At 36.2% G+C, this 15,636-nt stretch overlaps 1 protein-coding gene across 2 annotated transcripts in view; it reads left to right on the top strand.

The window, feature by feature from the left end:
• The window catches only part of sh3bp4a (SH3-domain binding protein 4a), a 30,312-nt gene extending 16,331 nt beyond the window's left edge, over window positions 1-13,981 (top strand). Inside the window, exons 3-4 of one of the 2 annotated variants that reach the window (XM_036128001.1) lie at window positions 13,041-13,229; window positions 13,312-13,981. In XM_036128001.1, coding sequence (XP_035983894.1) covers window positions 13,041-13,229; window positions 13,312-13,536 — 414 coding nt within the window. In that variant the 3' untranslated portion in view covers window positions 13,537-13,981. The remainder of the gene's footprint in view (window positions 1-13,040; window positions 13,230-13,311) is intronic. The other variant, XM_012851688.3, reaches the window with a different exon arrangement.
• The last annotated feature ends 1,655 nt before the right edge of the window (window positions 13,982-15,636 follow it).

Here is a 15,636-nt window from a genome sequence, read left to right as displayed (position 1 = left end):
TAAAGATATGATCTGAAGAGCCTGACTTCATTAAATACCACTTCTGTGTGCTGATTAAAAGGATCAGCGGCTGATGATTGATGACGCCTGAACTCTAGAAGTCCTAATTAGTTGTGGCCTCTGTAATGAGAAATCTGTGGCGATGAAAACGGGAGCGAACAGTAGTAAAGGCGCCAAAGTGAGGTGAACAGGTCGGCCTGTTATTGGGAAGCTGGACTGAATTATTAAACTTTACAATAATACACTGCAAAAATGGAACTAAAAAAAAAGTACAAATTTCTTCAAATGAGTGTATTTTTCCTTGATTTGAGCAGGTAAATAAGACTATTTGCCAATGGAATAAGATTTTTGCACTCAAAATTGGACCAATTCATCTCTAAAATAAGATAATTAGATATCCTGCACTTGAAATAAGACGATGGAGATGAGTTGTTCCCATTTTAAGTACAAAAATCTTATTCCACTGGCAAATAGTCTTATTTACCTGCTCAAATCAAGGAAAATTACAATGATTTCATGAAAATTTCACTTACTTTTACCTCCCTTTTTGCAGTGTAGGTGGTTATGTTTCTTTTTTGCTGTTGCGGATCATGTGGATGCACTGCAAAAACGGAACTGAAAATAAGTAATATTTTCTTAAAATGAGTGTATCTGTCCTTTATTTGAGCAGGTAAACAAGATGATCTGCCAATGGGATAAGATTTTTGCACTTAAAATGGGAACAACTCATCTCTATCATCTTATTTCAAGTGCATTATATCTAATTATCTTATTTTAGGGGTAAAAATACTCGTTCCATTGGCAGATAATCTTATTTACCTGCTCATATCGAAACACAAATTTTAACCTTTTACTTATTTTTAGATACGTTTTTGCAGTGTGAATGTGGTTTACAGATTAAATTAGAGTGGAAAACATTCTCAGGGCTGGAACGTCAGTGAAGTTTTCTTGTTTAAAGTTGAGATTTTAGCTGTTTGGGATCGGTGGGTTTCTTCCTGCTGCTGCACACTGCAAAAAGAGAACTAAAAATAAGTACAATTTTCTTGAAATGAATGTTTTTGTCCTAGATTCGATAAGGTAAATAAGATTATCTGCCAATGGAATGAGTATTTTTACCCCTAAAATAAGATAATTAGACATCCTACACTTGAAATAAGGTGATGGAGATGAGTTGTTCCTATTTTAAGTGCAAAAATCTTATTCCATTGGCAAATAGTCCTATTTATCTGCTCAAATCAAGGAAAAATACTTTAATTTCAAGAAAAAATTTCTTATTTTTAGGTCTATTTTTGCAGTGCAGAGTGGACAGCTTTTCTCCCAGCGAGCGCTTAGATTCGCAGCGTTTCGAGCCAAAAGCAGGAGCTGTTCCCCTCCCCACCAGCCGACAGGTGCTCCCATGTGAAATTGGAGCAGGCATTGATCAGGGCAGCCTCGGAGGCCCGGCGGGGCATCCGACACCGCCCCGGCGGATCCTTTCATCGCAGCGTGTCGGGTTACGAAGGGACGGACTAAGAAAGCTGGTGTTTGCCAGCCGTGGAGAGGCCGTTAATAATAGATGGAGGCTGTGAGGCAGGGAGAGTCACTCCTGGATGTGATGGACGCTCAGACAGAGTTAGCGTACTCAAACTGCTTCTTAAATCTCACTAATTAACCAATTATGATCCAGATTTGGCTGCAGTGTAAACCAAACATGCTTTATCTTTGTTATGGAGTCTTTCTGAGACTTCAGCTCCACCCAGGAAGACAGCTAGCCTCATAAAAATACAATAAAGTTTACAGAAATAGCTAAAAAAAACCTATGGAATGTGGGGCGTCTGGGAAAACTAATTTTTATTGTATTATCATCACGGTTATAAACCTTTTTTTTATTTTTATTTTTTTATTAAATATGCTGTTTGTCAAAAATTGTTTCTAAATTTATGCTTTTTATTAACATTCTTTTTATTTTTAACTTTTACATTTTTAAATTTTCTTTGTTTCTATTAATCCTTTTTTATTTATTTTTTTATTAAATATGGTCTTTGTCAATAATTGTTTCTAAATTTATGCTTTTTATTAACATTCTTTTTTTTAACATTTTATTGTTTTTAAATTTTCTTTGTTTCTATTAATCCTTTTTTAATTATTTTTTTATTAAATATGCTCTTTGTCAATAATTGTTTCTAAATCTATGCTTTTTATTAACATTCTTTTTATTTTTAACTTTTTATTGTTTTTAAATTTTCTTTGTTTCTATAAATCCTTTTTTAATATTTTTTTATTTAATATGCTCTTTGTCAATAATTGTTCCTTACTCTATGCTTTTTATTAACATTCTTTTTATTTTTAATGTTTTTCTTTATGTTTCTGTTAATCCTTTAGGGTTTTTAGATGTATCCGTTTACTTTTGTTGTTTTTTTATTATTATTTACCTGACAGTCAACTAAATTAAAGTCAAGCCTGAACAAAATCAAGAACTATTAATTTTTAGAAGACATTTATATATAAACTCTTCAAGATGGATACCTTCAACTTCAGGCTAAAATTTGAAATATATACATTTTGGAAATAAACATATCAGTTAATTCATAGTTATAACTTTTACCGTATCCCTGTTTAATAGTTATTTACAGAAACTGAAAGATCCACAGGTGACTTTAAAATCATATATATGTGGTATTTATATTGTTTCACAATATGGCTTGGTCATTTTTTTATTATTATTATTATTTTGGGCGTGTTAAATCAATTATACAGTAGAGATAATAAAATACATTAATCCTTTATGCAGCAGCAGAATCTCACTAAAACCTTTAGAGGACAAAATAACAATCTTTAAACAAAGTACTTTTAATCAGCGGGGGGGGAAAAAATACAATTAATTATGTTTCGCTATAACAAATACCGGCACCATTTTACCCAGATTGATTGTAGGAGCTTTAATTAGCCGTCCATGACTCGTCGTTTCTCTGGGGGCATGAAAAGGACGACTCAGCACCTTTGTTAGCCTTTAGGCCAGGAAGTGGCTACGAGAAAATAGGCCGTGCCTGTAGAAGAAGACGCTTTAATATCCAACCAGAGACAGCCACACGGTGGTCATTGGACCAGCTTTTGGTACCTTGGGCAGTGTGGGTAGGTGCAAAGCCCTGCTGGAAAATAAAATCACCGTGAAAAACTCAACCAGGGTGGATTCTGAGCCTCTCCACTCTTCCTCTAGAACAGGGGTGTCAAACATACGGCCCGCGGGCCGAATCCGGCCCGCCGAACAATTTTGTCCGGCCCAGTGGCTAAATGCATTATCATTATTAAAAAAATTTAAAACAATTTCCCCCCCCCCCCCAGTGTCCTGTCTGGCAATGTGGCAATAAGAATTGTTGTCTTAATGCCAAAAAGAGCTCATCAGATTTGACTTTCACAAGTGGAGCAGTACTGCTTTAGCCATAGTGCTCCACTTGATTTATGAATGTGAATAGTTTTATTATGATTCATGTGGGGAATATCTCAAATGATATGGACACTACAATGGGAAAGTAGGAGAGGAAAGGAAGAACAAGAAGAAAAAAGAAAAGGTGAAAGAAAGAGGAGATAAAAAGAAGAGAATGATAAAACAATTATTGGAAAAAAAACATGTACTTCGTTTAATTGAAAATCTGCAGTTCCTATATTGTCCACGAGGGGCGCTGTGTTTTAATCAGCAGATGGTAGCACTGAGCTTCAGATGTGGAAAATTGATTTTAAATCGTTTCTTAATTTTTATCTGTTTGATGTATTTTGTCATGCAGGACAGTGTTTTTAAGTTCCAAAAAATGTGAATAAATGTTTTTCATCATTGTACAATCACTGTGATCAGTTCTTATGCATAATGCACAAGTAAATGTTTAACTGAGTAAAAGTATTGTTGAAATTGCACATACTTTTCTTAAAATCGCTGAGGTTATTCATAATATATTGTGTAAAAGTGAAATTCATTTAATATAAAAGTCAACAAAAAGTCCACTTTTATTAGTTCTATCTAATCTTGCAATGACTTTACTTGTGTGGCCCTCTTGAGATCACATTAAGCTGAATGCGGCCCCTAAACCAAAATGAGTTTGACACCCCTGCTCTAGACTCTGGGACCTTCATTTCCAAATAAATCCAGAATTTACATTTATCTGAAAACAGGACTTTGGACCATTGAGCAACAATCCAGTTCTTTTTCTCTCTGGCCAAAGTTCGACCTTCTGACGTCGTCTCTGGCTTAGGAGTGGTCCGACACGACAAACGTGACATTTGTGCCCCCGTGTCTAGCGTTCGTCTGTGTGTGGCGGCCCTTGATGCACCGACTTCAGCCTCGGTCCACTCCTTAAGGGCACTTCGTCCTTCCACCCAACTTTCTGTTGATATGCTTGGACACAGAACTGTGTGTCTTCCCACACTGCAAAAACGGAACTAAAAATTAGGGCTGGGCGATATGGATTAAAAAATAAATCTCCGATTTTATCATACCAAATCCGATTAATTGATTTTTTTCCTCCTTTTTGTTTCATAAAAAGAACTTATTTTAAAACCTTGCTTTTTATGTCAAGCATTTCGTCAGGGAGTTGACCTGAATTCAAAGTGCAACTAAAAACAAGCTGTGAAACATGCTTGTAAAACAAGATGGCAGCCGTGCCATTATAAACAATGAAAATATAACAAAACATTTGCTGCTAGTGGTATTACACATTGAGCTAAGAACAGGCTTCACTGCACTTGTGAACTTCAAACTAAGTTAAAAAAAAAAGTAAATAAGTAAATGAAGTACCTTGTATTATGGTAAAAAAAAGTTTCCACTTAACAATATTTTGACAATATATTTGCCTAAACATATATTCAGCATCACATGCTGTTCTCTTCATGGATACCCAATGAGTGTATTGGCAAAATAAAATCCAGATTTTCCAAAAATGAAATCTTAAAGAATTGTAAATTCGGATTAATCGATTAAATCGATTTATCGCCCAGCCCTACTAAAAATAAGTAATTTTTCTTGAAATTAGTGTATTTATACTTGATTTGAGCAGGTAAATAAAAGAATCTGCCAATGGAATAAGATGTTTGCACTTAAAATAGGAAGAACTCATCTCCATCACCTTTTTTCAAGTGAATTATATCTAATTATCTTATTTTTGGGGTTAAAATACTCATTCCATTGGCAGATAATCTTATTTACCTGCTCAAATCTAGGACAAATGCACTAATTTCGAGAAAATATTACTTATTTTTAGTTCTGTTTTTGCACTGCATCATTGTGACCCGGTGTCCGCCTGTTTAAAGGCCCAGGACACCTTTTTTAGGGGCGTTGAGTCGAGGAGGGTGTGGCGCCATGAGTTTCCAATCTAAAGTTTTTCACAGTTTTCACATTTTCTGAATCACTGAATCTCAGGTTTGTGTTATCTTGGCTTGGAGTAGATCACTCTGTGTGTAATGATGCTATTTAATGTGTGAATTTCCTTTTTCTGAGATTAGTGGCAGAAAATATTGCAGAAAAAAAATAAAAAAATAATCTGCAGCTAAAGATCATAAATCTGCAGATTTCTTTGTTTTGTTTTTTCTGCTTCGTGTTGCTCCTCTTCCTCCTCAGCCTCATTTCTACCTGTCAGCCTCTCCGCAGTCGTGGAAAAGGACAGCTGTCAGCGCCGTCTGTGCGTCCGCTGCAGGGACTTCCTGCATCATCTCGTACCGATGCTGTATTCCCCTGGTGCAGCAGAGCGTTTTCTATTTTTAGATCCCCACCGTGTTGTTGTTTGATAGGCGGGAGACTAAACCAGGCTGGAAACAGATGAAGGGATCCTCTGTGGCGCCGCCGCCTCTGAACACACGAGCCCAGCTGCAGATCATCTATTTCTCCGCTTCGCCCTTTATGTTCATTCATTTTATCTGCACTAACAGAACTAAAAATAAGTACCATTTTCTTCAAATGAGCATATTTGTCCTTTATTTAAACAGCTAAATAAGATTATCTGCCTATGGAAAGAGTATTTTTACCCCTAAAATAAGATAATTGGATATAATGCAAAGGAAATAAGTTGATGGAGATGAGTTCTTCCTATTTTAAGTGCAAACATCTTATTCCATTGTCAGATAATCTTATTTAGTTGCTCAAATAAAGTACAAATACACTAATTTCAAGAAAATTGTACTTATTTTTAGTTTAGATTAGTCTGTTTTTGCAGTGAGCAGATTTATGGAGCCGTTGAGATCATGAAACGCCTCAAGTACACTGCAAAAACGGAACTAAAAATAACTAACATTTTCTTGAAATTAGTGTATTTGTCCTTGATTTGAGCAGGTAAATAAGATGATTTTCCAATGGAATAAGATATTTGCACTTAAAATAGGAAGAACTCATCCCCATCTTCTTATTTCAAGTGCAGCATATCTAATTATCTTATTTTAGGGGTAAAAATACTCATTCCATTGGCAGATAATATTATTTACCTTCTCAAATCAAGGACAGATGCACTAATTTCAAGAATTTGTTTTACTTATTTTTAGTTCTGTGTTTGCAGTGTAGAGAACCGTGCACAGGTTTTAAACCACAGCTCATTGCCCCCTCGCACCTCCTAGTAATCCTTTAAACTGATCGGATCAATTGGTTGTCCGGGTTTCCTGAAGGTATTTCTGTTCCTTTTTTGGCCAGAGCACAAAGTAAAAAGATTAAAGATTTGAAAAAAACACACATGAGCAGGTGCAGAGGAGCTGAATCTAGCTACGACCCAAAGGAAGTCACGGGTTTAGCAGAATGGTTGGAGTTAAGGACGTAGCCACTTAGGCACGCATGCATGCAGGACAGGCCCTGAAGAATCTTCTGCCCGCTATTTTAGCCAGACAGCAAATAAACGACCAACCGCCACCAAATCTACACTGCAAAAACGAACTAAAAATAAGTAAAATGTTCTTAAAATTTGTGTTTTTGTCCTTGATTTGAGCAGGTAAATAAGACTATCTGCCAATGAAATTAGTATTTTGACCCCTAAAATAAGATAATTAGACATCCTGCACTTGAAATAAGATGATGGAGATGAGTTGTTCCTATTATAAGTGCAAAAATCTCCTTCCATTGGCAAATCATTTTATTTACCTGCTCAAATCAAGGACAGATACACTCATTTTAAGAAAATATTACTTATTTTCAGTTCCGCTTTTGCAGTGCATCCACATGATCCGCAACAGCAAAAAAGAAACATACCACCTACACGGCAAAAAGGGAGGTAAAAGTAAGTGAAATTTTTATGAAATCATTGTAATTTTCCTTGATTTGAGCAGGTAAATAAGATTATTTGCCAATGGAATAAGATTTTTGCACTTAAAATAGGAACAATTCATCTCCATCGTCTTATTTCAAGTGCAGGATATCTAATTATCTTATTTTAGAGATGAATTGGTCCAATTTTGAGTGCAAAAATCTTATTCCATTGGCAAATAGTCATAGTTACCTGCTCAAATCAAGGAAAAATACATTCATTTCAAGAAATTTGTACTTTTTTTAGTTCCATTTCACCTCACTTTGGCGCCTTTACTACTGTTCTACTGTACAGATGTTTCCAGTTGTCCTGCACGGTGGTGGAGGAGTCATCCTGCGGGCCTTGGCTCCCTCTGTTAGCCTAGAAGCAGTTTGAGGAGGAGAATCAATTCATAAATGTGTGAAACGAGGTGGAAAAATAGAAGACAGCCTCTACTTAGAGCGATTATGAGAATAAGCCTTCAAACGGGTCTCGACACCTGAGGATTTATATGACGCTCAGAGGACAGAGTTCTTAAGCAAGGCGCTGATCTTTGATCCCCCGTCTGCTTTAGCTCTCACCTCAGAGCTTCGCGGCTCTTATCTCCTTCCAGACATCCCGTCTGTCTGCCCTGCTGACCCCGTTTGGCTTTTATTCTGCCCCGGCCGAGGTCCTCCCAGCTGTAAACCCTCCTGGCTTCAACGACACGTCTCCGCCGCCTCTCATTTCCATGCGAGCCCCTCGTGTTCGTTAGCAGCTGACACCTTTTGATCGGGTTCGTCTTCAAAGAGTCTATATTTGGACAAAGAGGACCGCGGGTAGGCTGGATGTGAAGACGGTGTGGGTAATTTTCAAGTAACTGCATTAAAGAAAAAAGAAGGAATAAACAGGGTTCCTTAATAATAATATATTAGAGAATACAGACTTGAATGCTTTCCTCATTCTCAGTATCTCTAAACGTGCATCCAGCTTTAAATCAGTTTACTCCACCTGTGTCCATAGTTTAGGGCTGCGTTGTTGCACTGCTAGCATTAAGGTCCCAGATTAAAACCACAGCCAGGGAACTTTCTGCTTGGAGGTTTTACCCAATATGAAGAAATGGATGTTTTTTTTTTTCTAGAAAGTTCAACTTTACTCTCTTTAGTGGTTCGACAGTAAGTTTCACGGGCAGCCAGAGTTGTAAAAAGAACTCCTGTGTCGCGTGACGTGGATAATTAATCCGCCGAGCGGCCGCGATCAGATGACTGGACTGCCACTGAGAGCGTTTCCAGGAACAGCAGCGTAGAAGGTTCCCCTGACCCTGATTACAGCTGCAGCGTTGCCGTAAAGGCGGAGAAAGCAAACTACGCTGCTTTTAATACAGGGAGGTCTCTTTTTAAAGTCTGTTCAATATGAAGCAACTACGTTTTCTCCTGATCGGTTTCTATCACCAGGGAGAAGTTCATCACGTTATAGGTCAACGTTGTTGTTTTACACGTGTATGTCCATCCTTTCTGTAAGGATGTACTGTCTATTTCCCATGCATTGTTTACATTGTTACAATTTTTTTTACATTTAAATTGTTTACATAAATCGCTGCTGCATATTTATCCTGAAAATAATTGCAATCTACTGTGATTTTTCAAGATGTATGCAAATGAAATTTTGTTCTGTACACACTTTGTGCATACAAAATGACAAATAAAGCTATCTATCTATCTATCTATCTATCTATCTATCTATCTATCTATCTATCTATCTAAAACCTGATTTTAATCTCTACTAAACATTGCCTTTTTTTCCCCTTCTTTTTTGGAAAATCAGCCGTGAAGGAAAAATGTTCAATAAATAAATAAATAACACACAAAAGCAAACAAAATTTTCTAATAAAGTTTTTTTAGTTGTTTTTTTTTTCGACATACAAAATGACAAATAAAGCAATCTATCTATTTATCTATCTATCTATCTATCTATCTATCTATCTATCTATCTATCTATCTATCTATCTATCTATCTATCTATCTATCTATCTATCTATCTATCTATCTATCTATCTATCTATCTATCTATCTATCTATCTATCTATCTATCTATCTATCTATCTATCTATCTATCTATCTACAACCTGATTTTAATCTCTACTAAACATTTGGGGTTTTTTTTGTTTGTTTTTTGGAAAATCAGCCTTAAAGGAAAAAATGTTCAATAAATAAATAAATAAAACACAAAAGCAATCAAAATTTTCTAATAAAGTTTTTTTTGGGGTTTTTTTTTGGACAAAACACCACATTAAAAAAAAAAGGATAAAGAAACGTTTCCTTACTGTCGGTGTCAAATGGCGCAGTTCAAGACGACAGTATCTGACCCAGCGGCTTCACGGTTACGCCAATAATCATAAAATAGCAAATAAAACTGTCACACAGATATATAAAACCCAGAATAAACTGTTTATTTCTGTTGCTGTTTACTATTTATTGTGCAAAAAACTACATAAATGTTCAAAATAAAGTCCCCTAAGGTTGGTGAGCATTTAGTAAACAACTGCTGTGTTTTCTTGTTTTTAAATGTGAAAATGTTACAGAAAATAATTTCAGAAGCGTTGAATAATGGAAACAAACTTTTAGAGACGTCTCGTTTAATACCGTGATTTTTCTAGATACTGTAGACTTTTGAAATGTTTGGTTTTATGTCGGGATTTAATGAAACTTTCCTCCACGTCTCTAAACTTCACTTTTCACTCTAAAACCAGTAATTTAATTTGGAATATGATTTGGGATATTAATCTGCACAGTTACTGTGTACACTGCAAAAAGGGAACTAAAAATAAGCAAAAATGTCTTGAAATTAGTGTATTTTTCCTTGATTAGAGCAGGTAGATAAGACTATTTGCCAATGGAATGAGATCTTTGCACTTAAATAGGAACAATTCATCTCTAAAATAAGATAATTAGACATCCTGCACTTGAAATAAGACGGTGAATTGTTTCTATTTTAAGTGCAAAAATCTTATTCCATTGGCAAATAGTCTTATTTACCTGCTGAAATCAAGGAATATTACAATGATTTCAAGAAAAATTCACTTACTTTTAGTTCTGTTTTTGCAGTGTAGTGCCCTCATCCCTGGTTGGGACACATTTCATCGTTCTGCTCAGTGAGAGGACAACCTTCTCAGCTGCCACTCTGTTTCTTTTCTAGAAAAACTTATCTTCCTGGAGCCAATTTTCCTGTCAGCAGGTTTTAAAAGTTATTAACCTCTTTTAACCCCCTTAAAATATGACCTACCCCTTTAATCCTGTTAAATGTGTTTAATGGGTGTGAGGTTGCGCTCCTGCTTCTCTGCACCAATTAGCTTTGACTAACGAAGCGACACCGGAGTTAATTGTTTCTATCATTAGGTTCATCGTTATCAATCTGTAGTGTCACAGGGACATTTGGGAAAGTTGATGTGTCCACAGTCATTATTTTTAATTACTCAGTATAATCTTGTTTTTCTATTTAAGCTTGTCTGTGTTTTACTTATCTATTTTAATTTCACTGTTATTTTCAGTTATAACACTTTTATGACCTTTGTTATTTTAAAGTGCTTTATAAATGAAGGGGGTATGGTTTAGTCAGAACCTTTAAAGTAAAGTATAAATCACGAACCGATCTAGATTGCTTTGCTCTGTCTAACCCCATCTGTCCCTTGGATACACAAAATGTTCAGAAATCACCATGAAAAATATAATGTAGTAATATTTTGCTTTTACTTAAAGGTGCACAGCCACGTTATTTGACTCTTTTTTTATTTATACGTCGGTAGCTCACTCTGTTTGCATACAAAGTTTTTATGAAAGATTATCACGTCCTGCTGGCGTATCAGTTGTTATTTTGGTGTTTTATGCTTTGTTATGTGCAATTTGTTAGTAAATAAAGCCTTTCGTCTTTATTTATTATAACTACGGAGGTGCATCACCGCGTATGCGCAGCAGGGCATAAAACAAGGAAGTGGCTAACGGCTATTAGCATCTCCAGACGAAACAATGCAGAACGGTCCAAGATCCAGCGAAAAAAGAAAATACAAATGATTCCAAGAGGGAAAAGACTGGAATGTCGCTGGGAATACAGTGTTAGTGCTAACCCTGCCGAGGCTCAGATGTGACGCAGAGTTGACTGACGTGAGTAAATGTTCTGATATGAGGCTCTTAAAGTTGCTGTAGATCGGTTTATTTAATTAATAACTTTGGTATTTAATCACGCCGAGCTGCTGCTTTACTGTGAGGAATTGCAGAGGGTCAGGCTCAGTCCGGCATTATTGACAGGTGATTTAAAAATTAAGCCACCTGGCTTTCTGATAGTTCTGCAGTACTGTTGCTAGATGGCGCCACATCTGTTTATATCTGCTCATAATGCCTGGTGCTGGGGCTATTTAGGCTCCAAAAGAACCATCACAACGCTATCAGGATGGATGCTTGGTGTATATAACCTTCTTTTATCGTGATCAAATGGTTTTTGGTCTTGTTTTAAGCATACAACGTGGCTGTATACCTTTAACGAATGTCATTATTACCGACACTCTTCATGGATACTTTGAACAATTAACCCCGTAATTGCCAGTTTTAGTGGGTCAAGTCTTTGTTCTGGAAGAAAAAAAACACAAATGGTAGATTTTATTTCCACATCCCAAGTATGCAACTTAGTAGATACATAGTACATAAAAATATCTTCACCTCGTTTAAATATAAATGAAATAGGACAAATATATAGATTTATCTTTAGAGACAGTTTAAAACATTGCTTTTCTCTGTACCATGTATGCAAATCGACATTTTTTGGGAGTGGAGGGAGTGAAGGAGTTAAAAAGCTGTCCAAAATTTGAAGGGTTTGCTTTTATCCTAGAAATTGTTTAAATGCACTTTAGTAGATTTATTTGACCTTATCTTTATTTTAAAATGCACAATATACAACCTAAATTAAATTGTGACTACTTGATGAGTAAGTCGCTTTTTAGATTCCATAATATTTTAATCTGGTGGAAAAGTCTAAAAGATAATATTTTAAAAAGATTTTGAGACCAAGGGATAAAAAAATAAATTAATTAAAGATAATATTCTTTAATTTTCTTACTATACTTCAACAGATTTGCAGCAATTTGCTTTGTTTCTATAATTTTGTTCTGAGCACATTTATTTCTATAATACCACATCATTTGTCAGTCTTCTTCTCAGGTTTTATAATCCAAATTGTAGTGGTAGTGTGTTTATAGAATGCCTTTTGAATTGGAGTCAGTGGAAGAAAAATAGGCCGGTCTGTTTAGTTTAAAAGGCTTCTGAAAGGTTTGAAGGAAAATAAAGACAATAAAAATTTCGCCCAAGATTCACAATGTGGCAAACCTCTATGCTGAAGCTTCAACATTATAAGAAATAAAAATTAAAAAATGTCCTGGGGTCTAGGAGGATTAATACATGAACTGTTCATTTCATCTGAGGCTCATCCTCCTGCTGATGTTTGTGGCATTTAGTTTAACTCCTCCGGTTGGTTTTCCGGGGATCTGTTGCATGTCAAGTCTTGAATTTCTCTTTGTGACAATGAGAGGCCCCCTAACCATTCATGTGGTCGTGTTTCACAGCTTATCTAATCTCAGGGTGGGTCATGTACACTTTGCAAGATGAACTAGACGTGTTTTTTTCCCCCCAGTAAAAAACCTCATCCAATCCTAAAAGCTGCTTTTGTTTGTCTGTCAATCATTGGTAACAAATAAATGACCTTCTGAAAACAGCTCCTGGGTCAGTTTTTTTATATATTGCAGTCGTGGACGTGCTTTCATGCTTATACTGTCCATTTTTCACCCATCAGGCGTTGCTGAAGATGGACTGCCAGGGTCTGGTTGCTAAGTTGGTCCTGGACTTTGTTTTGTTGACCACGGCGGTGGAGGTGGCGTCAAGGTGGAGAGAGCTGGCTGAGAAACTGGCCCGGGTGTCCAGGCAGCAGATGGAGGCATACGAGGCGCCACATCGTGACAAGAACGGCGTCCTCGACAATGAGGTGAGGAAACTTCAGTTAAAGCCTAGTCTTTGTCAGAAGTCCAATGTTTGGTAAACCATCTCTTTTTTTTCTTAACCTTCAGTCTATGTGGAAACCAGCCTACGATTTTCTGCTGACGTGGGCCGCCCACGTAGGTGACAGCTACCGGGACGTGATCCAGGAACTCCATCATGGTCTGGACAAAATGAGGAACCCCATCACTAAGAGGTGGAAACACCTGACCGGTGCGCTGATCCTCGTAAACTGCCTCGATAGCCTCCGCAGTGCCGCCTTCTGTCCCACCGGTTATGGGGACTTTGCAGTTTGAACATTATGTTCTGCCTTGGAAAACATTTTAAGCTCTCCAGTGGATGGTGGAAGTTACTCTAACCCAGCTCTGAAGCAAAAATGTGTCCAAATCTCAAGGGTTCTGATCAGCACCTGATCTTCAGGACATACGGAAACTTTAGCTAGCAGCCCTGCTGCATTTGTTTCTAACCCATCTTTATTTTCTGTCTACATCTTGGTTTTCTACTTATTACTACTTCTTCCTTTGGTGTACTTGTGTCCTTTTTCTACTTTGTAAATAACTCCTGTCACAATCTGACACCAGTTTGTTGTTTGTCCCAATATATTTCCCTTTCTTTACCCTCAGGAGAACATCGGAGACCTCACTTACCACAGTAAAAAAGAAAACAACGCTGCAAACTGTCTGTGTAAAACAATTTGAGTTTCCAGCAGAACTTATACCTGTTTACGTTAACCCCCATTATGAGCAGGTTTTATTGTCACTCAATGACTTTCAAGGCAATGTTCCATATTAAAAAAAAAATGTGATCAAAATGAACCATAAGCAATTAAATAAATACATTTTAGCTTAATTTCAAACATTAACATTAAGATTATTTTTTTAGAAACCAAAATGCCAAACACTGCTTGGGTAATGTTACAGTTAGCATTAACCGTTAGCATTTGGAATCTATGTGGTAAGAGAGTTGCTGTCTGTTTGTGTAATTATTTCATGAACGAGTGTACTTAATTTTGAGTTTAAAACGTCAGTGTTCTGAAGAGACAAAGTTTGTTTTGATGGAGAATTACAATACATTTTGAAAGCAAATCCACACTTAGCTAGCTAGTAAGCTAACAGGGGTGCATTGGGAGCATAGCATCCAATATCCAGGTTATAGTCATTCTTTATCACATAAAAACATAAACCAACATTTATAGTTGATGCAACTAAATAAATTTTAATCATATATGTGTTATATTGTCGGCAGTAGACACACCCTACAAGACAAAACAGTTCATTCCCCCTAAAATTGTGTTGATGATAACCAGTTTTTATGTGAAAGCTTATCAAAATTAGCTAGCCAGTTAGCTAGCAAGGATTATTTGCAAATGCACCATATACTTCTCAGAACATGATTCTTAATTTTGACTTGAATCACATGACTTTTAGTTGAAGATCAGCACATTGATTGTATTTGAAATAGGCTTTGTCCTATATTTAAAATAAATTAAGCTAATGCTAACTTTATAGTTAGCACAATGCTAATGCTAACTTTATAGTTAGCACAATGCTAATGCTAACTTTATAGTTAGCACAATGCTAATGCTAACTTTATAGTTAGCACAATTTTGCTTTACAGTTTTGCTGTAAAAGCCAATCTGACAACAACTAGCTGGTAAACTAGCACACAAGTACATCTTCTGCTCTCCAGATTATTTAACCTTTAATTATGATATAAATACACACTATTTTCTAGTTACAAATCAGTACTGGAATAAGGTAAAGCAACTGATAACAGAAAACCTTAGCCAAAATTTTGACTCTTTAGCAAAAGCTTTGTGTGGCTTTTCAGAACTCAGCGTCTGTCAAAACTACAGAAACACCAACGACATAATGAACACACAGCATGTCTCTAGAATAGACTTGTAATCTTTCAGGGACACAATCATTTCACATAAGAACTTGTCAAATATTGTTAAAGGGTTATTGACTCGGGTGCAGTTATACCTTTAAAAAAACTACATTGGCAAAACAAGTTGCTAATTCTTTGTTACAATTTCAATTAGAGGGACACTTTCTGCTGTAATACATTTCTGAATGTAATTTCAGCAACAATAATCTTCTAGTTTATATGCTTATTGTCTATTAACTGGTAATATGATTTGTCATGTTGATGTTTCTCCTGGTATTTTTGTGACCTCTGCAGTGCTTTGAATATTTACACAATCTGAAGAGGAAATGTGTGAGAAGTTTATATATTTTTACTGAGAACAACCTGTGATGGAGAGCGTATCAGAATTCAGTTCAGTATTACTGTTTAGAAAGTATCAATAAAATGGGAATGTAATGAATACATGTGTGCATACTAGTTTTCATTTTCTCCATCCGCTCCGGAGGCAGACTCATTCTTCCATACAT

The sequence above is a fragment of the Fundulus heteroclitus genome, chromosome 24 (genome assembly GCF_011125445.2).
Source record: "Fundulus heteroclitus isolate FHET01 chromosome 24, MU-UCD_Fhet_4.1, whole genome shotgun sequence".
In the NCBI taxonomy this organism is placed as follows: Eukaryota; Metazoa; Chordata; class Actinopteri; order Cyprinodontiformes; family Fundulidae; genus Fundulus; species Fundulus heteroclitus.
The sequence above is the reverse complement of the archived record's forward strand: the minus strand, read 5'-3'. Positions and strand labels throughout refer to the sequence as shown.